Below are 26,247 nucleotides of genomic sequence, written 5' to 3' on the forward strand. Positions count from 1 at the left end.
AGAACCTGGGTGCATGCACAATGGACTACGGGGGGAGGAAAGGAAGGGAAAGTCCCATTGTGTGAGCAATTTTGTTGGGCAGTTGGCCAGACATCACTGGATGTCACCTACAGTATATGCCTAATCAAGTATTACTATGAACTATCACTAATGAGCAAAAAAATACCACATAGTTTATGGCATGCAGATTAGCAATGTGTCATCACCAGCTGTTTGAATGTCAAGTGCAATACACTTTTAGTGGATTGCAATCCTACAGCCAGCTGAAAGCCAGTTCAGTGGCCACAAAAAGTTAATTCAAGTGCTGCACCACTGGCAGAGAGAGTGTCCTAATGGTGAGATGGCGCTTCAGCCGCTGGAGGACCTCAATACACCCACTGAAAAGTTCAAGGATATAGGTGTCCCACTGGTAGTAGGGCCCAAAGTGGGGCATTTGGGTGTGTATATCAGGAGCAGTCAAAGATCCATGGGATTTTAAACCCCCTTGTTTCTCCAACACACCTTCAAAAATGGCATGAAACTTCATCAGCCCTGGGGGGTTATGGTGGAGTAATGTCCCTTCCATTGGAATAAACAGCAGAGGTGGGGAATGAAAAATCTGTCACCATCCCATTTCTTGGCCTGGTTGAAGTGAGCCAAAATGTGTATAGATATGTGACTACAATCCTACACACACCTGGGAGAAAGCCCCATTCATCTCAGTTGAACTTACTTCCATATAGACATGCGTAACATCGTGTTGAGAAATTACTTATCAATTAAAAAAAAATCTATTCCATCACCGCAGTAAGAGGCTAAATATCAGATTTTTTTTTGCCTAATATGTACTACCAAAATCAATGCTAATAATTCTACAGCACTTTCTAAAGAAAATTCATATCCTTTAACTCAGCTGTTAATTATGCCATTATTATGCATTTGTGGCATAGCTCATGCCTTCATAAATCAATCTAAAGGCCCACAGGCAGTCTTCAATTCAGTGGATGATTTCCTACCCAGTAATAGGCAGCATGGGTACTAGCAGGGTAGAAAGCAATGTACAAACCACACAGGCTACTCCTGGTCTGGGCAATGCTTCTCACAGAGTGAGTTATGTAGCACCACCCAAGCCAAGTTCATCAGGCAATAAAAGAGAGTGCAACTTTAAATCCAGCTGGCACTCTTACTAGCAAAAAATTAAGCTACACTGCAGAGGCTTCTGAGGTATGACATCACTCTGCAAAGGTGCTACCAGGTCATTTTGATTTGAGAAACACAATTCCAAGACTGAACTCACATGAAACAACAGCATGGACTGAAGGCCTTTTAAGATTGGTAGTAGGGCATATGGTTTTCCTGATTGATCAAGTTAACTGATAAAATCATTGCAATCATTAGTATGCTCTGCACTAGTCTGCAGTGGCTCATAGCACTAAACTAAACTAAACTAAACTAAACTAAACTAAACTAAACTAAACTAAACTAAACTAAACTAATTTATTACTTAAACCCCGCCCATCTGGCTGGGTTGCCCCAGCCACTTTGGGCAGCTTCCAACAAGAGACTAAAAATACATTAAAACATCAGTCATTAAAAACTTCCCTAAACAGGGCTGCCTTCAGATGTCTTCTAAACATCAGATAGTTGTTTATTTCTTTGACATCTGATGGGAGGGCTTTCCACAGAGCAGGTGCCACTACCGAGAAGGACCTTGGTGCTGGACCTCAGTGTCCAGGCTGAACAATGAGGGTGGAGATGCTCCTTCAGGTATACTGGGCAGAGGCCATTTAGGGCTTTAAAGGTCAGCACCAACACTTTGAATTGTGCCCTGAAACGTACTGGGAGCCAATGTAGGTCTTTTGAGTCCGGTGTTATGTGGTCTCGGCGGCCGCTCCCAGTCACCAGTCTAGCTGCTGCATTCTGGATTAGCTGTAGTTTCCAGGTCACCTTCAAAGGTAGCCCCACGTAGAGTGTGTTGCAATAGTCCAAGCGGGAGATAACTAGAGCATGCACCACTCTGGTGAGACAGTCCGTGGGCAGGTATGGTCTCAGCCTGCGTACCAGATGGAGCTGGTAGATAGCTGCCCTGGACAAAGAACTGACCTGTGCCTCCATGGACAGCTGTGAGTCCAAAATGACTCCCAGACTGCGCACCTGCTCCTTCAGGGGCACAGTTGCCCCATTCAGGACCAGGGAGTCCCCCACACCTGCTTGCCCTGTCCCCCCAAAACAGTACAAAAAAGTCAGTATAATAAGGATAGTGGTATGTATGCAGGAATATTTAATATAAAGGTTGAACTCGCAAGTTATAGCAGGATTTTAAATGAAGACACATTTATGGTGTAATACAGGTAAAACAATAAAGCAATTATTCTAATTACTGATCAGATTTTGTAAAAGCTGATATATATAAGATTATGTAAAAGCTAATATAAACACTACATATATAAACGAGCAAGCTGAAAGACCGCTGTAACAAATTCTAGTGCCTGCACTAAAATTAACTTGCAGTCATGATAAATTTTTAATTCAGAATTTCCCTTCCCCCATTCTTGGTTTTCTTTATGTATCTGTGGGAAGTAGCAACCTTGAACAAAAGATTAGGGCAGGAGCCCTGGCAACAAAAGGGACTTGAGTAGCCTCCTAACTTTGCTACTACAAATTATTCAAGTACAGTGGTATCTCTGGTTACAAACTTAATTCGTTCCGGAGGTCCGTTCTTAACCTGAGGTACCACTTCAGCTAATGGGGCCTCCCACTGCCGCCACCACGTGATTTCTGTTCTCATCCACATATGTTCTAGTGCCCGTTATTTTAACGGGCTGAAACCACTAGTTCTCTAAATAAAACCTGGAAGCAACGTATTTCTTATATGAGTTAAATTAATAATTACCAATTTTAATGTATCAAGGCTGAAACTGGGTATGTAAAGAATATATTTTATTTGAAGTTCCATTAAAAGTGGCAAAATCAAGGAAAAACTTTTACGTGTAATATATGCATGCGTTAAATATAATCTTTTATGCATATACATCAATGTTTAAAATTTGCTATCCCATTTTGAGGTAGAAGAAGAGCATGATAAAAATCAGTTTTGTCACCTTAAATAAGTGGACTGCCAAGCTCTTAATATAAAAAAAATTGTATATAAAGATTCTATTTTAAGATTCCACATTTTAAAATTTTTCTTTTGCTTCTGTTAGTTATCTATTGTAATGTCTCATTTCCTATCCTTACATTATAATTGTTGACACAATGACAACCAACCTACTAGAATCTGATAAGAAATTATGAAAAAAGCCCCGTAACTGTGCAGAGTTTTAATGATCCATAATATATTTCATCATATAAAGAGCCCTATTAAAATTGCACAGAATGTTAATGTTTCCCCAGCATTGATCTTTTACATTCATATAAACATTTAGTGATGAGGTAGATCTCCAAGTTAACATACAGTAATAAAAATAATCCAATTATGTTAATCAGTATAAATATCCTTTTTGCTTTTCTTTTATCTTTCCATTTGGAAAAGAACAAATTTTAAGATTTTGTCAAAATGTATTTGAGTTAAACAGTTTATTGCTTAAGAAAAAATGTTAAATAAATATTATTTTTATTATTAACCACCGCTGCAATCCAAACAGTGCCAAGAGTAGGCAGTGGAGAAACATGCATACAGCCTGTTTTCTTAAAGTTTCCATTGCAGCTGATTCTCCAACTGTGTGATTATCATTACTGTAATTCTCACCCCCCCCTCTAAGTTTAACCTAACCCTTTCCATAAGTGAGACAGGAAGGGTGAGACAGGAAGAAATAGAAAGCCTTGCCTTGCAGGCAGTGGCACTAGCAGCAGAGCCTGTCAATGGAAGCAAATGGCAGGCCCAGGGGGTGCCAATTTGGAGTCTGCTTGTGCCTGTTGCCTGAGGCAATTGCCTCAGTTTGCCTAACTGGAGTTTGCCATGATTGGAATCTTATCCAATGATGAATCTTATCCAAGTTCACAATCATTGGGTCATTAATGGTGCCAGCTCAGGAATGTTATCCAGCAGAAGTGCTTTCCCAGACAGAGATGACTCTATGCCAATGGGATGATGCTTCTGTTGACAGAACTTCCCTGAATTAGTGTGGAAGTTTCTGCTAGCAGGAGGGCTTTGCCAGCAAAGATCCTCTGGTGCAGCACGAAAAAATGGGGCAAGGGTAATAATAATAATAATAATAATAATAATAATAATAATAATTTATTTGTACCCTGCCCATCTGGCTGGGTCTCCCCAGCCACTCTGGGCAGCTTCCAACAAATATTAAAATACATTAAAATGGTCATGTCATTGATACAACACATCCCAAGGTGTATCAGCTCACCTTCTCGACCAATTGTAAGGGACAGCATGGAGAGAGAAGAGGGGGGAAGTCCTGTTGTGTAAATGCAAGTCCTTGTGGGAGACTTCCGCTGACACGACTCATTAGTTGAATCCCAACTATTAGATCATGCTGTAAAGTAAGTGGGTACCTGCTTGGCAATAAACACCATTGAACTCAATGAGATTTATTTCTGAGCAGGTATCTGCGCTGTAAAATACTACTTTAGTTGCAAATCTATGATGCCTGCAACTAAAATGACACCCTGTACCTGCAAACTGTGTTAGTCATTCTAGGAAAAGCTCTGCCTACAAACTTTTTTTAAAAAAAATATCATGAATTCATTGCCACAGCGCAGGGATGGTGAACATGCTGCGGCCCACCCTAACAATTAGCCATACTACTTTGCTTGGGCTAAAGGGAGATCAGAGTCCATCAGTAACTGAAGAGCCGTACATTTCTCATCCCTGCCACATGGGAACTTCAACTGTTTTGATTATCCTAAAGACCAAAGTCAATAATATTCCAGGGAGTTTTCCTAAACATTATGTTTAAATGTTAGCTAGGATCCAAACAGCCTTAAATGAAGTGAAAGGCACTTCCATATGCACAAAGGGGAACAACTGATTTATTCCTAGCTGCATCACAGCCCACTGCATTACACACCTCTCTGAAAGGTCTCCTAACCATCACAAATGGCATATATGTGTGTGACAAAGTAAGTGAAATATAGAGAAGCTACATCATGTGTGTATGTAGTGCATAAACTTAATAGCGTATGACCTTCTGGTGACCATTTAGATCCCACTCATTGATTTTTAAATCTCTGTAGAAATAACAGAATGAAATATAGTAGCCAAACCATAACTGAGTTGCATTATTTATATTAAATTGTAACACGGAACCACACATTTCCATGCTTTATAAAAAGCTTTATAATGTGCAAATGTACTGCCTGCAAGCTTGCTTTTACATCACATAAAATGACTGTGTGATGTTTAATGTCAAATGATATTAACACATACACATACGAATGAATGAATGAATGCAGCGCAGAGCTTTTTATGAAATTAATGTGTAAACTCTTCCCTTGAACAACATTTCTTTATTGATTTCAAAGGCTAACACTCTGAAGCAGCACTGGCCAGTATGCAAGCTGAGAAGTGCAAGCATGCCCTCATGTACATATTGTAAGTGCAACTCACTTACATTGCTGATAGATTTATGCAAAGCTTCACCGAGACAGTGCCGCTATGAAGGAAAGATCACAGGAATAAAGGGAAATATTCAGAAATAACTAAGAAGATGGAATAAAGAAGGGACAGTAAAACACAGAACATTCTATTAATTTAAGAAGGAAAAATATGTTGAAAATTGATTGGGCGAAATTGACACAGAACATTTTTGCTATGGCTTGTTATGGAAATCCACTGAACACATGAAAATCACATAAATACAATTTGTGGTCCCATTTTTATAAGAGTTAAATATTGGGAGGAAATTTGTGTACGCTCAAGGATTTTATCATGCTCCTGTATTAAATATTTTTTTTCCTTTGATCCAAATTGACACATCTACTTCAGTAAATATACTCTGAAAGAATGGGCAAGTATCTGTTGCATTTCACTATTAATATTTGTTAACAAAAGCCCTTCAAACATTTTAAACAAATGTTAAGCTATATTTTGAAATACATTTTGCCATCGTTTTAAACAAGGTGGCAACATGATTAAACATCAACATCTATTTTATTGTCAACCTCAAACCAATCTGTAAATAATTTGGAACACAACTGAAACTTTTTTTAAGATTTAGATATGGATGTTCCTTAAAATATATATTTTAAATTGTCAGTCCATAGCAAAATTACATTCTACATATAATACTATAATGCCATTTAATAGGGGTGTGCACTGGTCACAATTGTCAATTTGTATCTGTCTTTGGAAAGCAGTCCAATTTGTTTCAGAACCATTTTGTGTCTTTCCAACTTGACATTATTGGAGATCGAATTAAACCTATAAAAAAATTAAGCTTTCTTTTCTCCCATCCACTATAATTGGGAAACTAAAACAGCTGTAACTTTTTTCACAGAAGTGGATGAAATGTGCAGGCATAGGAATCCCTCATACAACTAGGGAACTTGGTGTGCGGCACCTTTACAAATTGATTTTCTTAAAAACAAGCCTTTTTCATGTTATGACATAATTAGATTCAGTTTGTAGAATAGGTCAGACCTTCAGAGAGGATGAAGGCTGCAAAATTTCAGAATGATACATGTAATAGTTCTCCTACAAGTGCAGATGTTACTATTTCGGAGTGAGTACAATGAGACTCTCGGGAAGCAGCAACAATGATCTAAAAATAGCGTAGATTCCCAAGAAATGACCCTTGTTACTCCAAGGGTCATTGATAGGGTGGGCTTCTGCGTCTCCCCATGGATTTTTGGGGCTACAAAAGAGACCTCTTCATTGACTTGTTTTGTGAAAACAAGCACAGTTTTTAACATCTCACACATCACTGTGATTGGAGTACTCTGGGAAAATAATTCACACTGATTCATGGAAGACCTGTCCATCAAAATGAAACATCTCCCCCACCTCTCCATCCACTCTTCTCTCAAGCTTTCGGCATTTCCCCAGTCAGTTTGTTTTATTTTTTGAGGGCAGGCTGTGGGTGGAAAGTAGAGGCCACGGAGTAACTCAGAAGCTTTGGGAGTTTGTGATCCACCTCAAGATGCCTTGTTTACAGTACAAACTGTAACCTTCCCTGTTTCACATTCAGGGTACACAGAGCCGATGCACACCCCTACCATTTACTAACAAGCTGAAGATGTACTGTCAGCATGTATAAGTGGCACATCACCATATACATCAGATGCAACATATATATGATCAATACAATTTTTAAAATTGAATGATGGGTAATTTCATTTCTGGATACATGGTTTATGATTCAGACACCAGTTATTTCAGATTAGTGGTGAAGCAAAAAACAAAACAAAACCCTAAGTTAAACTAATTCCCAGATCTAGGAAACTGCAAGGCTACATTCATGGCTAAGCTAGCTTGATGTATTAAGATTCCAAACTCTGAACTACTCCACTGAAAAGCGGGTCCTACACTCTTTGCTTGCTTAGTTTGGATGTCAAATACATCTTTTAAACCTGAAATTTGGGACATTATGCTTGTTTACATTGGATTTTATTTGATTTAATGCTAGGAAATTGTTATCCACATAGAGTAGACCCACTGAAACCAATGCACTTAAGTTAGCAATGCCCATTGACTTTAATGTGTCTACTTTGAGTATGACTTAATTGTAGTCAAACCAGTATTTGTGTGTGTGAGAAAGTCCTGGATGTGATCCTGAATTGTTGTTTGTGTGTGTGTGTACACACACTAACAAACAGTCAGGATCACCTACATTCTCTATCAGAGCTACCTCATAGTCTAAAATACTTTTCAGCCCTATTTCTTTTCCCTTAATAGGGAAAGCAAAGATATTATTTCATTATTTAATGGTATTTAATTATCTAATATCTAGATCCTTTTCAATCTGGTTTTGGTGCAGAAACAGACTTGGTGGATGGTCTACTCTGGGAACTAGACATGAAGAATGAATCCCTGTTGGTTCTGCTGTACATCTCAGAGGCATTCACCATCCATCATGGTGTCTTCCTGGAACATCTGGGATATGGGCCTTGGAGTGCTGTTTTACTATTATTCCAGTCTTATCAGCTGAAAAAAATCTCAGAAGGGCTAGGGTTTTTTGCTCAGTACATTGTTGTGTCCTCAAGCCACTGATACTTAGTTCTATCTCTAATTTCCAAATAATGTCTACGAGACCACATTCTGAACCATTATCTCAATACAGTGAAGGCCTGGTTGGGGACTGTGTAGAAGCAAAAGGTGCAAATGTCCTGGAAGGCCTATAAATGCTATCTTGGTAGTCAAGATAACCCCAGTACTAATTGGTGTGAGCTGTAACATGAGATCACACATGCTTATCTGCTTGTTTGAAGCCTTATTTGGGATACAGGAGGCTTCTCATGCTGCCTGCTTGTCAGCTGCTTGCTTATCTAAGAGATGGATGAGAGCTGGGAAGGGGCCTCTAAGCCAGGGGTGAGTTAATTGCACCATTGTTGCCTGCTTAATAGCTTTTTTGTGTAAGTAAACCATATATGATTAGCACTTCATGGGCAAAGCCAAAGTGGTGCTTGCCACTTCAGCGGCAAGGAATCCTGCATTGCATTGCAGTATGTGAGTATCTTGCTATACTGCTATAATAAAATACTACAACTGATCACTCTGGAGATTTGTGCATCCTTCTTTGGAATCCCTGCAACTGGGTCCATCGGGTCATCAGTCAATTCATCAGTCTGTATTTGAACCCACAGGACAGGATAGGGACTAACAAATTAATTTCAGATGAGAGGTGCTGTTGGTCAGCAGACAAGCTAATTTAGGACTGTGAGTACAGCCTGTTCTAGATGGGAATGCACTCAATTTGAAGGATAGGCTTTGCTCTTTGGCAGTGCTTCTGGATCCAGGATAGCTCCTTGATGCCAAAGCAGCTGCTGTATCCAGGAATGCTTTTTCCCAGTTGTGGCTGGTGTGTCAGCTACAACCCTTTTCTGGAGAAGGCAGCTCTGATATGTCACCTTCAAGCTAGATTTTTGCTACATACTCTATATGGGACTGTTGCCTTTGAAGTGTGTTCAGAAACTGTAGCTGGTGCACAATGCAGCAATCAGATTGCTTTCTTGTGTATGTTTCTAAGACCATATGACACCAACCTTGTTTGGTGTTGCCAGACCCAACTTAAGGTCCTGGTGGTTACCTATAAAGCCCGAAACAGCTTATGGGCAGGGTATCTAAAAGACAGCCTCCTCCAATATGAACCAGGCAGAAATCATTTTCTGAAACCCTTTTGTATGGCCCACCAAAAGAGATCCAATTGGTGTGAATGCTAGATAGGGTATTTTCTGTACTGGCACCTTAGTTTATGAAACTTCCTTCCTAGAGACATTAGACTGGCCTCATCCCTATTGAATTTTAAACATTTTTATTTTGTTTGGCTTTTAGTGTTTTTTAAGTTGATATTTTGTTTTAATGTGTTACTTATATTATCGTTTTAAACTGTATTTTCTTTTCTTGCAAACTTGCTTGGCGGCCCATGCTATGGCCAAAGGGTGATACAAAAACATTTTAATAAACAAACAGTGAAATTTTATGGCTCCCTACTTACAAGTTAGTCTCAATGAGTTCAATGGGACCTACTCTCAGACAAGCTGGTCCTAGGATTTAAGGATTAAACCATATTCTGTTTACCACATTTCTAAAATACACCTATAAATTTACTTTTTCCTGAGCACATCAAAATCCATAGCTTCTTACATTTAATTTGTGTGTGTTTTCCTGAATGCATTGTTTGGGATTTAAACCCATGTTCCTTCTGTTCACTGCTAATAGCTGCAATGATGCTTTTTAGTTCTGTTGCAGAACAGGAATATTTGGTAAAGTTAACTCACTACTTTCAAGAGCGGAAATCATTAATTTGAAACCCATCAAATATATGATGCAATAAAAAATCTTCCAGTATCCATTAATGGAAGACATATGCATTCCAGTGGAAACTATGCTGAAATTGTTGTTTCCTTCCTGTGACACCCATCCCATGCTTTGTCTGCTGCATAATTTTTACAAGTCTTTGTCTTTGTATACAGCCTATCACAATTATTTCATTTCTTCGGGTAACATTTGTAGATATGAAGGTCCTATGAAGAATCTCCATACATAAAACCAGGTGGCTTCCAATGTGAACAGATATTTCAGCAACAAACAAGGAACTTATTACTGGATAGTCTTCAGTACCTACATTTTTGCTTTTTGCAAAATGTGCATGGTTCAGATGGCTGTTGTGGATTTAGGTCCTCTCATTTGTATATTGTGTGCTGTTGGGCTGCACTGGGCATGATGCTTAATAAATTTATGTTTTTCATTTTGGATTTTATTGTTATGCATCAGGCTCTGAGTAGCACGAGCTTTTGAGGGAGAAGGATATAAAGAGACTGATGAATAAAAACATTTTTTCCAATATTTTACGCTAGAGTCCTCTCAGATGTGAATCTTACAGTTAAAGTCTGTCCTTCAGGTCCACAGTTGTACATTGGAGAGAACAGACAGCATGGCTTAGCCCTTATAGATTTCCCCCAATTCACTGCTAATCAAAGCATATTCATGTATTTCATATAATTCTGTAACAGACATAATGACCACCAACTTCAGCATATGATTTCCCTCCTTAATCATCCAACTAGCAGCTAGCTCTACAACAATTTGTCCCTATTCAGATGTAATTTCACAACAATAATAAAACATGCTAGTAATCATTCCAGTTACCTGATCCAAAAGATCTTCAACTTTCTTCTGCCAGCTATCTCTGGCAGCATTTTTCTCTCTCTCTTTTAGCTGCAGGAGTTGAGTCATTGCTGACTTTTTATCTTCCTCATGTTGAAGCCTTAATTCTTCTCGAAGTTTGCTACATTCCTGCCTAAGAAGAAGAAGCAGAACTAAAACTTTCTGGCCTTTAATAACACTATAAAAATATTATTGAAATGCACAGTTTGGTCATTATTACATAACTGCATTTAATACATGCTTTGCTGTAAAAGAGAAAAAACATAAAATAAAAAGGGCACTTGCCGAAGATTTTCTGTCCATTTTATTTCTAGATCACGGGCCATTCTGTCAACTTTGAATTTTTCCTCTTCCCTCATAGCTACAATCATTACTTCATGCTGCTGTCTTTCCTGGTCTAGTTCCCCCTAGGAACACAAAATTCAAAACATAGATAAACAGCAACAAAATGATTTCATGACAATATTTTGCTTGGAAACAATGCTAATGCCTTTACTGAATGCTCAAGCAGTACTGGTGATTTTTTAAAGTGACTGCTCAAGAATATGTTTTAGTTTGTATATTTTTATGCAATTAATTTAATGACACCTTAAAATTTTGTATTTTGATAATCGTATGAATTGAGTTGCTTGTTCCCATTAACTATCCATTAAAAAACAAGGAATTTCAAGTGCATCAGTGTTATGTAGATAAAACAGATCCTGACTCAAGGATCCATGATAACTTTTAGGTACATGCAAAGGAAGCTCGATATGTGCATAAGAACGTAAGAGCCCTGCTGAATCAGACCAATGGTCTATTAATTCAGCAATCTGTTTTCCAGAGGTGTCCTCTGGATGCTTCTCAGAAGCTCACAAGTAGGACATGAAGGAAACAGTCTTCTCTTGTTGCTCCCAGCAGCTGGCATTCAATGACATGCCAGCTCTGAATCTGAGGTTAGACTAGACTCATTCTCTATGAATTTGTCAAATTTCCTCTTAAACCCATCTAGTTTAGAGGACAGTAGCACATCTGAGTGATGATAAATGTATGGGGTTACAATAGACACTAGAGTAAATAGGAAAGCTTCTCTCTGTGTGAAAGGAGAGGGCGCTTCAGATGTGTAAAGCAGTTGCCATGAATCAGAGTGATGGAGCTGGTGTATCCTGCAGTTACCTGAACATTATACAGAGAATCAGTGGTCTCCCTCAGTCTTGCCCTGGTTAACTCTAGTTCTTTTTGTAGTATTTCCTGGGTTTCCTGGAGATTGGAGATGTGCCCTTCTGCAGTACCAAGGCCCTGTTCACTTTTTCTTACTAGATCTTGTAATCGACCCATCTACAAAAAGGAGAGAAAGAAGTATTGATAGTTTAACAATTTCAGATTATGAATTTGTGTATGCTGAATAGTGTAGTATTCAGTATGCAGTTAACTGAGCATGACATACTTTTGTGCATATTTTCCCCTATTTAAATATAATCTTCATACAGGCAAAGCCAACCCCACTCATAATTTTACTATTGGCTACTATTAAAAAACAAACATTTCAAACCAATACAAGTATCACAATTTCCTAAGATTTAGTGTTTTTTTAAAAACAGGTTATAAAATACAGTATTATAGATAAGAGAGGGCTGCCAAGAGCTGCTGTAATTTCAAACATGTAATTTCAAACAACACTGCATCCAAGCACACACAATTTGCTGTTTGAAGTCTCATGGCCTTCACCCCATCAATATCTGGTAAGGAGACGAGCTTGAGTTTACAAGACTATGCCTGTATTTTGAAACATTTGCTGAAGGATTACATCAGTCAGGAGTTGCCAACCTTATTATTAAAGGTTTCTGCAACAGGATTTTGTGGAAGGCAATTCTTTTATAACTTTACACGGACTCAAATAGAACTACAGACATTTTTAACACTACATAGTGGACCTTTGTTATATATGCTAGTAGTGTGAACCTTCTTCAACAGCTACCTGCAACTGGGAATGCATGAAGAAGATGCAATACAGATTACTTCCAATTATATCCGCATGAGATAGAATAGTATACATATTTTTGGTTAATATTCTCATTTTTGTATTTGTTTGCTTATGCATAAAAATCAGCCTAAAATTAAGCTTGCGATTCAGAACTACTGACAGTATCAATGAGGCTGAATGTGAGGAAAATGCAAATCAATAGTGTGAATAAGGAAAAATTCTCCTTTGGTTTCAATTTAAAAAACGAATAAGCCATGAAGTACATGTCTCCCTTAAGAGTCTTCAAAGCAAATAGTGAACCTAGTACACAATCTCCTCCTAGAGAATGAGTAACTACCGTGCCACTTTCCAAGGCAGAACTATTCATATTTTGCCTGACTTGGAAGCTCTGTATACCCATATCCCTTCATATAGCAGCCTCATATACCCATCAATGTTCTTGAACATAGGAGGAATTTAATTACCGTATATACCCGAGTATAAGCCGACCTGAATATAAACCGAGGCACCTAATTTTCCTACAAAAACCCGGGAAAGCTTATTGACTCGAGTATAAGCCGGTTCACCTTTGCTGCTGTGGAGAAGGAGGAGGAACGAGCAGCCCGAAAGCAGCCCTTTGGGCTGCTCCTTACTCTTCCTCCTTTGCCAAGTTTGCATTTATGTGAGCAGTTCAGGAATGGAACAAGCTGCCTGGGGAGAGTAAAGAACCGCCGTTCTTGTATGCTTCTTAAGGAACTGTTGACTGGGGAGAGCGGGTGGCGGCACGAGCGGAGAGAAAGGGCTTCTTTCTCGCCACCCCCACCACCTGCCTCACTCAAGTATAAGCCGAGGGCAGCTTTTTCAGCACAAAAAATGTGCTGAAAAACTAGGCTTATACTCAAGTATATACAGTAAACTTGAACTTTTACTCATTGTATTTTGAAAACTAGCTTGGTAAATCTGGATTATTGTTTGTTACCCAGGTAATCGAACTTTTACTCATTGTATTTTGAAAACTAGCTTGGTAAATCTGGATTATTGTTTGTTACCCAGGTAATCAATATCACCCTCTGAAAAGGGATGACTCATCTACAGTTATTTGCCTTCCACTCTGTATATACAGTACAGTGGTGCCTCGCAAGACGAAATTAATTCGTTCCGCAAGACTCTTCGTCTTGCGGAAATTTCGTCTTGCGAGGCACCTTTTCCCATAGGAACGCATTAAAATTTAATTAATGCGTTCCTATGGGAAAAAAAGTCCGGGGGCCCCTCCCGACCGGCACCGGAGCCAAGCCAAGCCGCGTTTTAAGACTGCAGTGAGCGAACAGCAGCGCTGCTGTTCGCTCGCTTCAGTCTTAAAACACGGCGCCGCGGCTCCGGGAGGGAGGGAGGGGGCCGTGGGATGATGCCCGACATCGGGCATGATGCCACGGCCCCCTCCCGACCAGCACCGGAGCTCCGCGGTGCTGTGTTTTAAGACTGCAGCGATCGCTGCAGTCTTAAAACGCAGCTCCGCGGCTCCGGGAGGGAGGGAGAGGGCCGTGGGATGATGCCCGACATCGGGCATCATCCCACGGCCCCCTCCCGACCGGCACCGGAGCTCCGCGGTGCTGTGTTTTAAGACTGCAGCGATTGCTGCAGTCTTAAAACGCAGCTCCGCGGCTCCGGGAGGGAGGGAGAGGGCCGTGGGATGATGCCCGACATCGGGCATGATGCCACGGCCCCCTCCCGACCGGCACCGGAGCTCCGCGGTGCTGTGTTTTAAGACTGCAGCAATCGCTGCAGTCTTAAAACGCAGCTCCGCGGCTCCGGGAGGGAGAGGGCCGTGGGATGATGCCCGACATCGGGCACGATGCCACGGCCCCCTCCCGACCGGCACCGGAGCTCCGCGGTGCTGTGTTTTAAGACTGCAGCGATCGCTGCAGTCTTAAAACGCAGCTCCGCGGCTCCGGGAGGGAGGGAGAGGGCCGTGGGATGATGCCCGACATCGGGCATGATGCCACGGCCCCCTCCCGACCGGCACCGGAGCTCCGCGGTGCTGTGTTTTAAGACTGCAGCGATCGCTGCAGTCTTAAAACGCAGCTCCGCGGCTCCGGGAGGGAGGGAGAGGGCCGTGGGATGATGCCCGACATTGGGCACGATCCCACGGCCCCCTCCCGACCGGCACCGGAGCTCCGCGCCGCCGAGTTTTAAGACTGCAACGATCGTTGCAGTCTTAAAACGCAGCGGCGGGGCTCCGGGAAGGAGGGAGAGGGCCGTGGGATGATGCCCGACATTGGGCACGATCCCACGGCCCCCTCCCGACCGGCACCGGAGCTCCGCGCCGCCGAGTTTTAAGACTGCAACGATCGTTGCAGTCTTAAAACGCAGCAGCGGGGCTCCGGGAAGGAGGGAGAGGGCCGTGGGATGATGCCCGACATTGGGCACGATCCCACGGCCCCCTCCCGACCGGCACCGGAGCTCCGCGCCGCCGAGTTTTAAGACTGCAACGATCGTTGCAGTCTTAAAACGCAGCGGCGGGGCTCCGGGAAGGAGGGAGAGGGCCGTGGGATCATGCCCGACATCGGGCACGATCCCACGGCCCCCTCCCGACCGGCAGCGGAGCTTACCTTTTCGCTGCGGTCGGGAGGGATGTTGTCCGCGTCTGCCATTTTGGATCGACTGCGCATGCACAGTCGATCCAAAATGGCGGACGCGGACATCACCCCTCCCGACCAGAGCGAAAAGGTAAGCCAGCTTACAGTGGTACCTCGCCAGACGAATTCGTCTTGCGAAAAACAGGCATAGACGAATTCGTCTTGTGAGTCAACTAAAAACTCGCAAAACCCTTTCGTTTTGCGAGTTTTTCGTCTAGCGAGGCATTCGTCTTGCGGGGTACCACTGTATACATTTGCATATTCACTTCTCCACCAAACTGTCCACCAGTCACCACTCCAACTTCAGACTCTATTTTCTAAGAAAAGTTGTTGAATAGGTGGACAGTTTGCAGACTCAGACATACACAGACACCGTCAGCTACATAAATTGCCTGGCTTTTTACCTGGGTATGCAGCAAGACTGAAATTGCAGCTGTGACTGAGAATCTCTGCCTAGATGTTGAAAAGGGAAATAGCATCCTTTTGATTCTTTGGCAACCTTTGATAGAATGTATAATTTGGACCAAGAATTGAGCACTTGGTCTTACATGATCGACATGGCTTTGGATTTTGTATTTCACAGCAGTACACCACACAGCATCAGAAATTGCTTTTGAGACTGGATATTTACAATTCAAAGGAAAGGAATACAAACTCTCCCTAGGCATGTACAAGTCCTTGTTACATGCCTGAAGTAACTCTTTGGACCTTGATCTTGGCATCACTGTGAGCATCTGGAAGATTGCTCCCAAGTGACTGTACTTATGAAGGTACAGAAAATTAGACATACATTCATCACCTCTTCCTTAGAGGTTTTATTTACAGCAAAGTAGTATATAAATGTTGTTAAATATAAATAAAGGTACAGAAAATTATACATTCATCACCTCTTCCTTAGAGGTTTTATTTACAGCAAAGCAGTATATAAATGTTGTTATATATACACACACACACACACACACACACACATATATATATATATATATATATATATATATATATATATATATATATATATATATATATAATCTCCTGGGGATCCTGCCTTTAGTGACCCATGGGATCCTATTCTACTTCCTTCTTGTTCAGTGCAAATGTGGGGCCACTTTGTTCTGCAACAGTTTAGACGCTAAGAGCAGAATCTTATAAATGTCTACTCATAAGTTAAATAAAGAGGACTTACAGTAGATGTGTAGAGGATTGCAACATTAAGTAAGCAGCTTTTATTTTCAGCAATCCCTAATCTATTTATAAGCTATTTATTAATGTTTGTATGAAATAATGAATAATTTAAAGAAATAGTTTTAAAATGACAAATTGGCTTAATTGGCCTTTTCTGGATACTGAACCATTTCTGTGACAACTTATAAGCAACATTATTATCTGTAAAGCTGACAATTTAGAAATGTTAGTTTGCAACTCTGAAGCTGAGCATATAAATATGTTTTTATGAGTAGGATCAATAACAGTATTTTTAAAAGAGCATCTTAAGAATGCAATAAACAGGATAAGATTTTCCTGTTACTAACCAATATACCATCTCTATCAAGCTGTTTAAAATAAAAAGCCACCCCTCTTCAGGACTGTAAAATAGCATATTAAAAATTAATGTACAAATGCAAGTACAAATAAGAAATACTTAACAGAATGTTGCTCACAAGAAATATGGTCCTCAGACTGAAACAGTTTCTCCGCCCCGGTATCTATATATATATAAAAATGTAAACTGTCCATGTCCATTGGTTTCCACTTTTCACCGAAACCGCTTGAGCGACAGCAATGAAATTTGGACACAACACCACATGCCACTATAGGAGTGTTCCTAGCTACATGGGGTATACAAATGTCACACCTACGCAAGGTAAAACCCCCGTTTTTGGACCTCAAAACTCAGCCAGCAGACCCTGCCGGGCATGCTGGGAGAAGAACCAACAGGCGAGGTAACGAAACATCGCCCTCTAGCGACGGCTATAATGGTACTGCAGCTACAAAAGCTTCCCCCTGCCAAACTCCTCCTCCTCCTACCAAGGAATGAAAACATTTCCTAGCTAGCATCAGATTACAGTTCCCTAATTGATTAGCATTTGCCATGACAATCAACAAATCTCAAGGACAATCTTTGAAATTCTGCAGATTGGACCTACAGACAAATTGCTTCTCACATGCACAAAGGAGAAACAACAGGAATGTGCTGTGCCGCTGGAAAAATTATACTGCCACAACTTGGAATAACACCAGAACCATTAATAACTTTACTTGCTAGATATACCAACGAATCAAAACATTTCCTAGCTAACATCAGATTACAGTTCCCTAATCGATTAGCGTTTGCCATGACAATCAACAAATCTCAAGGACAATCTTTGAAATTCTGCGGATTGGACCTACAGACAAATTGCTTCTCACATGGAGTTGGAAAAGCAGAAAATCTCCGTACCTTAACAAACAACGGAAAAACAAAACACATTGTCTACCAACAAGTATTATAATATTCTACAAAGTACTACCTTAAACTGTCTCTATCCTTTCTTCAAAATCTCTATCAAAAAGTATTGGAAAACTACCTTAATCCTTTCTTCCTAATTTCACACACATAGCCACAGCAACGCATGGCCAGGCCAGCTAGTACTGTATAAATGCCTTTGTTCGTTTAAAAAAAGAAGCTATAATGCAGACATCCTCAAACTGCTGACCTTCAGTTGTTGTTGACTACAACTCCCAACATCCCTTACCACTGGGCATGCTGGCTGTGGGAGTTGTGAGTCCAACATTTGGAGGGCCCCAGATTGGGGAAAGCTGCTGCCATGGGTAAGATACTGAACTTGGGCCAGGAAATCCAGGTTCAAATCCCCACAGCCACTTAGTGGTGGTCTTAGTAGATTCAGGACACTAACTATCTTAATCTATAATACATTGTAGGGTTACTTTGAATGTAAAATGAGGAGAATCTATGTAAATTAACCTGAGCTGTTTAGAAGAAGGTTGGCATATATATATGCAACTACTAAGCAAAGCATCTGCATTTTTTTTTTAAAAAAAAAAACATTGTTTGGGGCAGTGTTTTTCAACCACTGTTCCGCGGCACACTAGTGTGCCGCGAGATGTTGCCTGGTGTGCCGTGGGAAAAATTGAAAAATTCAAGATAATTACTTTATATATAGTCAATATAGGCACAGAGTTAAATTTTTTAACATTTTCTAATGGTGGTGTGCCTCGTGATTTTTTTCATGAAACAAGTGTGCCATTGCCCAAAAAAGGTTGAAAAACACTGGTTTGGGGAAAATACAATTACATGGGAAGTTAAGAATTCTTGCTGGATTAGAGCAAGGTCAATGTAGCAAATTCTGTTTTCAACAGTGGCCACCAGATGCCTCTGGATTTTTACAAGTAGGGCATGGAGACAACAGTCTCCTCCCTGTTTGTCCCTAGTATTTGATATTCAGAGGTATGTTGCCTTTGAATATGGAGATTTCCTATTTAGCTACCCATGGCTGTTGCTACTAATATAGTTATCCTTAATAAATGTGATTAAAGCAGTCTAGTGGTCATTACCATGTCATGACAGAAAATTCTAGCATTATCAGAGAAGAGAACAAACTTCCTTTTATCTACACCATTCATAAAAGTCATGAATATAAGAACTATATTAAAAAATATCCTTAAAAAGCAAAATAGAACAGAGCAAATCTTAAACATACAGCTCTAAAACATTGACTAAAGAAAATATCAGTATTGGTTAAAAGTGGTCTAATGCACATGACAGTTAGCTGATATGACTAGGCTGATTCTTGCCTCCTGATTGGATGAAGTCAGCTTGGTTGTCAGTTCTTCCCTCAGGTTTTCCAACTGCTGTCGAAGCTGATTCTTCTCGTCTTCGAAATGTATCTTCTCTTTTTCAAAGTGCTGCTCCAACTCCTTAAGAAAATGAAAAACAATAGAAATGCCTGTTTAGGTTCATTACATACTGAGCAGGACTCATATTAGTCTGTTTTTCTAGCGCTCATGGTTATTCTATGCATTACTTATAAGACAAACAGAGAGACCTGCTGTTGACAAAAGTAATATTTAATAAAAGTGCTGGAAATGTTTCTCCTTTTCCCCATTCTAATATGAGTCCAACATACAGAAGAGACAGAATATTAGTAAATTTGTAACAACATCTGGACAAGTCCAAAATTAGGTTAATTCTAAACAAACAAAGGTTTGAGCCAAATATGTCATTTCATAGATGAGAGTTTTAGAAACCTCTAGTCTAATAAAAATATTTAATTTCAAAATGTTATTCTGTAGTGAAACTACTCAAACGCAAGGATAAAAAATGTAAAAATTTAAGATGTCAGTTGAGGGCTTTCATGAAAGTACTGGGACTGTCAGTTTAATATTAACCTGGCCTGTTGAAAACAATGAATCAAAAACAATTACTCCCAACAGTACATGCCCCCATCTCTCTCTCAAAAAAGTATGGGACATCTTTCGCTAGGAAACAAATAATTCAAAAAACTAGCAAAATTGCTACAGGGGAATTTGAGACTATTCTTGCAACCTTTAAAGAAGGGGTGGACAGCCTCTAGCCTACGGGTCGGTCTTGGCCTGCCACAGGGTACAATTTGGCCTGTGAGGCCATATCCTGAAAGCAACATCCACCTGCCCATTAGATGACATCAGCTGATGGGTTGGAGGACAGGGTTTTAAATCCTGCATTGGCTGCATGTTCAGTTGCTCAAGCAGAATTCCATGCACAGGGTTTCTGCTGATGACATTTGTTAGGTTAATCCTGGCTATTTCTCTTTACTGTATGGTATTCTAGGTCTAGTATGGAGATATACCAGGCATAGGCAAACTCAGCCCTCCAGAAGTTTTGGGACTACAACTCCCATCATCCCTAGCTAACAGGACCAGTGGTCAGGGATGATGGGAGTTGTAGTCCCAAAACATCTGGAGGGCCGAGTTTGCCTATGCCTGAGATATACACACAGAAGGCTGCCTCCATGTATACACTTCCCCCATCAGGTCCTCACCTATTACCTCAAAATGCATTTTATACACTTATTCTTTAAGTGTATAAACACTCAAAGCAGCTTACATGAACATCACAGTTTAAACCAACTCATAGTGGTAGTTCAAAGAAATGAATGGATGTATATGACGCCCACATTCTACCATACTGACACTTACCTGTGGTCGGGAGGACAGACACAAGTAAGCGCAAAGTAACCTAGGGAGCTGCACTGAGTCAGGCTGCTGGTCCACAATGTCAACAATGACTGGCAGTGACTCTCCAGGTTATCAGGCAGGGCTCTCTCATAGCCTTACCTAGAAATGCTGGGAGGTGAACCTGGATCTCCTGCATGCAAAGTACAGAGCTATGGCCCTTCCCCTCCCACCACTGTTTGTATAACATACAAAACTTAATCAAGTAACTGATTCCTAATGGGTAGACCAGATACATATACTATACATTAACAAGAATCTGATAATTTGCAACTAGCAGAAAGTGTTCAGAAGGGAATGATCAGAAGTTTTTGAATATTCCCAATCTTTAACTCTACATGTCCTTTCTATTGTTTTCTGCTAATTTATCTCACCTATCTATCAATGAAAGAGATACAAAAGAAAGAGACCTAGAAGTCTCTAAACAGTGTTGTAAAAGATTGAGAAAGCAAATTCTTATCTTCTTACCTGTTTATTATTAGCCAATGAGAAATTGGAGAAAGGCTGCCCATTTTTTTTTTAATATAAGTGATATTAATATGCAGTCTCTTCTGCCTTAAATAATTTGTGTAGCTGAAAAACTTGCTACGTGCTTCCTCTTGCTTTTACAAGCCTCTTACTGCAAAATAACTGGAACTAAGGTATGCTATATACTTGATTTTTTAAATTCAAAATCTTTTTCAGATAGCAAAACTAAGAACAATCCTCATATTATAGTTCTCTTACCATTTGCAGTTTCTTTTTCTCCTTGTTAGCAGTACTATGTGCTGCCTCAAGAGCAGTATGATGTTTCCATGCCAACTCCTCCAAGGTCTTAGAATGAGCCTCATTTAATTGTGCAGCCTCCCCTTCCAGCCTGGCTTGCAGTTTTATCAGCTCCTTCTCATAATATTCTCGTTGTGTTTCCCTTGCTTCATTCACTTTCTGTTAATTCAGACAAACAAACTTGAACTCATGACATTTTTTCCACTGTAACTTTGTCCCCACCTATAACCTTCAATTCTGCAACTCTACCACCACTCTCTGTCTCATACGAGACTCTACCCATATTCTCTTGGCAGCTGAAAACTCCACCTTTGCTGTAGTACTGGCTGTGTTTCAGGGACAGTGGGCCTAGAAATCAAGCATTCTGGGTCAGGCCTTGACACCCTTCTCACAAAGACCAAAGAAGTAAGTTGGCCTTGGAGCAGACATGTTTTCCCCTCCCATAAGTGTCAATAGAAAATGTTTTTAAAATGATAAACTGAGGGAGAAGGTACAGAAACTATCCCCTCCCTCAAATCCCCAGTGTTCTGTGGCCAATGTAACGCAGTAGGGCTTAAGAAGTGGCCCCTCCACCACAGTATTTCCTCCTCCCACCCTCCACTTTAGGACTGTTGAATCAGAAGTTGTTCTTTTTGAAAAAGCATTACTTCTTTTACCTTCTCCAGTGCAAGAATTTGTTGCCTTTGTCTTTCATCCAGGCTCTGTGTTTTGCTTTGTAATAGATTTCTTTCATCTTCCAGCTGGGACAGTTTCTCCTTTAATCTAGATTTTTCTGATTCCAAATCCCTTATTGTAACTTCCTGGGTCATTTGTGTGGCTTGAAGCATTCCAATATGACCTATAAGAAAATAAAGTATGAATTTAGAATCAGAGACACATCCAACCACAATTGTGTTAGAATGGCATCAATCATAGGCTGGATTTAGATTATCCTATCTTGGTTTAAGAAGCACACGAGTCTTTTATTCACATGCTCTGTACCTGCACTGCTGCTTCCCTGTTCCTTTTTCATTGTGTTGTGGTAATTCAGAAAATCTTTAAGTATAGTTTCCCATTATGTCTGATCTAGGAAAATATGGTTACCAGGTTCAGAACAAGCCAGTATCTTAAAACTAACGTTTGAAGTCGGCTGAGTGTCCTTACCAAAGCTGGTAACCACAAGTTATCAGTTTGGATGTTAATTGGAAATTATGGTTCCCATGGACTTCCAAGGATTGATTGCAACACACTGAGAAGGATGGAAGGACCGAAGGAAGGGGCTGCATGTGTGGGTACAAGGCTTGTTCATATCTAGCTTTATTAAGAAGAAGAAGAAGAAGAAGAAGAAGAGTTTGGATTTGATATCCCGCTTTTCACTACCCGAAGGAGTCTCAAAGCGGCTAACATTCTCCTTTCCCTTCCTCCCCCACAACAAACACTCTGTGAGGTGAGTGGGGCTGAGAGACTTCAGAGAAGTGTGACTAGCCCAAGGTCACCCAGCAGCTGCATGTGGAGGAGCGGAGGCGCGAACCCGGTTCCCCAGATTACAAGTCTACCGCTCTTAACCACTACGCCACACTCTGATGATTGCCCAAATGCAGCTAAGTGTTATTTAGACCACAATCCTATATACCAGGGGTCACCAACCTAAGGCCCATGGGCCGGAAGTGGCCCATGGAGGTCATTTGACTGACCCACAAGCCGCCCCCGAACCGAGCTGCCTGCTTGCATGCTGCGCTAAACTGGTGCAGCGCGGGGACTCGCTTCTGTGGTGCCAGAAATCGCGTCTGCGCATCCACAGACGCCAGAAATCACATCTGTGCAGACGCCGAAAATCACGGGGGCACACGCTCACACACACGAGATCCGGCCCATGGAGGGATCTCCGCGGGACCAATCCGGCCCAGGCAAGATAAACCTTGCTGACCCCTGCTATATACATTTACTCCTATATAAGACCAATTGAATGTAGCATGACTTATTTCGAATAAAACTTGAACTGCTAAAGTAAGAGGAAATCACCCTAAAAGTCCACTGAACTTTTCCACTCCCTAACTCTTGCAGCCCTGGCAAATGTTGTAGTGAGCGAACTGCAGCATACCCAGCAGTTCCTATGATATAAAGCTTTTCTATATCTAAAATAGAGAAATCCACTAATTCTGCTTTTTTTCCAGGATCCTGAACAGGCTGCACTCAATAAGAGCATCAATAGCAGTGCTGGGCTCACAGGTTATGCCCAAAATTATTACTGTATTGAATAAAATTTCTGAAACAGATTTTGTTACTATTTTAGAGAGTTAGGGAACAATCAGCAACAGGAGTGCATAACTGCCAGCATCTGGGCTGGATCTGGCCCATGACACAGTACCATCAAGCTGATAACAACTCTTGGTTGCACCTTTTCACTCAGCTGTGTGCCTCAAGCCAAATGTATTTCTGTGCTGGGCGGGGAGAAAAGCGTTCTAATGTGTGGACCAGCCTTCAAATTGCAAAACAGTAACAAGCCAAACCATGAAAGATTATGCCATAATAAATGTGTAAGTTTTCAAAATGTCACAAGATTCAGTTGCTTTTGCTGCAAGAGGTACCCCTTTGGAAATTATAAAAGTTAATTAATAGAGAATACAAGACTTCACACTGAGTGTTTTGGAGTCTCTCAGTATACAGTGGTACCTCGGGTTAAGAACTTAAATCGTTCTGGAGGTCCGTTCTTAACCTGAAACTGTTCTTAACCTGAAGCACCACTTTAGCTAATGGGGCCTCCCACTGCCGCTGCGCCGCCAGAGCACAATTTCTGTTCTTATCCTGAAGCAAAGCTCTTAACCTGAAGTGTTATTGCTGGGTTAGCGGAGTCTGTAACCTGAAGCATATGTAACCTGAAATGTATGTAACCTGAGGTAGCACTGTATATGTTTGCATTATATAGTCAAGACTTTAACAATGATTTTTTCCACTATATTTCACATATATGCTATAAAGTTCAATGATTTTTTCCACTATATTTCACATATATGCTATAAAGTTCAAAATTTAAGGCAGCAGGGTAAGGAAGCTCTGGCCCACAGGCCAAATTAGACGCATGAGGCCATTTCCCAAAAACCACACATATCTGCTGTACACCAGACATACAGGTGAAACTTGAAAAATTAGAATATCGTAGAAAGGTTCATTTCTTTCAGTAATTCAACTTAAAAGGTGAAACTAATATATGAGATAGACTCATGACATGCAAAGCGAGATATGTCAAGCCTTTATTTGTTATAATTGTGATGATTATGGCGTACAGCTGATGAGAACCCCAAATTAACAATTTCAACTTTGGGGTTTTCATCAGCTGTATGCCATAACCATCACAATTATAACAAACAAAAACTTGACATATCTCGCTTTGCATGTCATGAGTCTATCTCATATATTAAACTCCAGTACCTAATGAAAACAATTGCTTACATAAATGGACTTTTCCATGATATTCTAATTTTTCAGGTTTCATCTGTAATATGTGACATCAGGTATGGGGCAGGTAAAAGCTGCAAAGAACAACTGGGAACTTAAAGTGTGCTCCCAATTGTTTCTTGGAAAGCAGCACTCCCTGACAGTGCCAATCAGTTGATTGGTGCTGATGGATAACTTATCTGAAGTTGTCACCAATGTCATAATGATATCAGGGGACTGACAGCTGGGCAGCCCTGCCTACTTGTTGTAGTGACCTGTGGGTTGGTGGGAGAAGTGAGAAACTGCCTGGCCTGGGCTGCTACATTCCCACCACTCTTGATATAAGTCTAGCAATAACAAAAGAGTTATACTATAAGCTTTTCAATTCATCAGCCTGCACTTTAAAGATTATAAAGGTTTTGTATAAAACATGCTTTTTGCATTGAACTACTGAACAAAAACATTCTGAATATATACTTAAGGTAGATTACATACAAAGCACATAAAAACATAGGCACACATACTGGCTTTTAGTACTAGATCTGTGGCCTGTTGCTGTAAGCGTTCTCTAGCAGCTGCTAGTTCACTTTCAACCTCTTTGTGTTTGCTTAACAATGACATTTCCCCATCTTTGACATCATCCAACTGTTTCTGAAGAGCCTAAGAGAAGAGAAAACCATATTAAAAGGACAAAGTAATGTTTTTTAAATGGGACAACTATGAATGAAATTTACCAATTTATAAAACAAAGACTGCTAGCAACTTTCTTGCCTGGACATTCTTGTAGTGCTTTAGTCACAAAAGTCTGTGAGCCTCTTGTATACAAGACTGATGTACCAATGTGTCTAATAATTATTCCCCACCCCCCGGGCAAACATTTGCGGCTGTTCTAGTAAAATGTGTACATTTTATGGGACACTGTTCAAAGTAATAGCACTGTTAACAGAAAATTAATTGGTGAACAGTGGGTACATTCTTTCCACAAAACGGATTGGATCTAAGAACCATGACTAGAAGAAGAAACAGCTAATAGTACTGTTCTGCAAAAGCTTGTTCAAGAGTTCACAAAGTACTTTAACAGATACATTCTACAACAGTTCTCGTGCTTCTGTTTCTCCAAAATATTGCAATAGCTCTTGCAAAAATGGAAGAATATGAGTTAGTTTCACTTTTATTGCACAGCACTTTACAACAAGGTATAAAACAGCCCCTCAACGGGAAGATATATTTTTATTTATTGCACTTTTATCCCACCTTCTTTCCTCCAAACTCAAGGTGGTGTACACAGTTCTCCTTCCTCCCATTTTATACTCACAATGACCCTGTGATGTAGGTTAGGCTGAGCGTTAGTGACTGGCCCATGTGAGCTTCATTGTTGAGTGGATCTCTGAACCTGTCTCCCAGATCCTAGTCTGACATTCTGACCACTACACCAAACTGACTTATGCAGAAGGTACATTTAGATCTACGCCAATCAACGCAGAAAACAATGCAATGTTAAATGTAATCCTTTGCTTTTC

General features: G+C 40.6%; 1 protein-coding gene across 10 annotated transcripts in view; it reads right to left on the reverse strand.

Moving 5' to 3' along the window:
• FAM184A (family with sequence similarity 184 member A) overlaps positions 1 to 26,247 on the reverse strand; it is a 68,221-nt gene that overhangs the window by 15,990 nt on the left and 25,984 nt on the right. For 8 of the 10 annotated variants that reach the window (XR_004426224.1, XM_033143693.1, XM_033143699.1 and 5 more), the window contains 8 exons: positions 25,252 to 25,387; positions 21,970 to 22,151; positions 21,275 to 21,472; positions 19,130 to 19,252; positions 11,915 to 12,076; positions 11,045 to 11,166; positions 10,742 to 10,892; positions 5,547 to 5,588 (listed from right to left, as the gene is read on the reverse strand). Coding sequence is in view for 9 of the 10 variants with exons in the window: in XM_033143693.1 (XP_032999584.1) it covers positions 5,547 to 5,588; positions 10,742 to 10,892; positions 11,045 to 11,166; positions 11,915 to 12,076; positions 19,130 to 19,252; positions 21,275 to 21,472; positions 21,970 to 22,151; positions 25,252 to 25,387 (1,116 nt within the window). In the remaining variant the exon portion in view is untranslated. The remainder of the gene's footprint in view (positions 1 to 5,546; positions 5,589 to 10,741; positions 10,893 to 11,044; positions 11,167 to 11,914; positions 12,077 to 19,129; positions 19,253 to 21,274; positions 21,473 to 21,969; positions 22,152 to 25,251; positions 25,388 to 26,247) is intronic. The other 2 variants (XM_033143696.1, XM_033143694.1) reach the window with 1 other exon arrangement.

The sequence above is a fragment of the Lacerta agilis genome, chromosome 3, assembly GCF_009819535.1.
Source record: "Lacerta agilis isolate rLacAgi1 chromosome 3, rLacAgi1.pri, whole genome shotgun sequence".
Classification (NCBI taxonomy): domain Eukaryota; kingdom Metazoa; phylum Chordata; class Lepidosauria; order Squamata; family Lacertidae; genus Lacerta; species Lacerta agilis.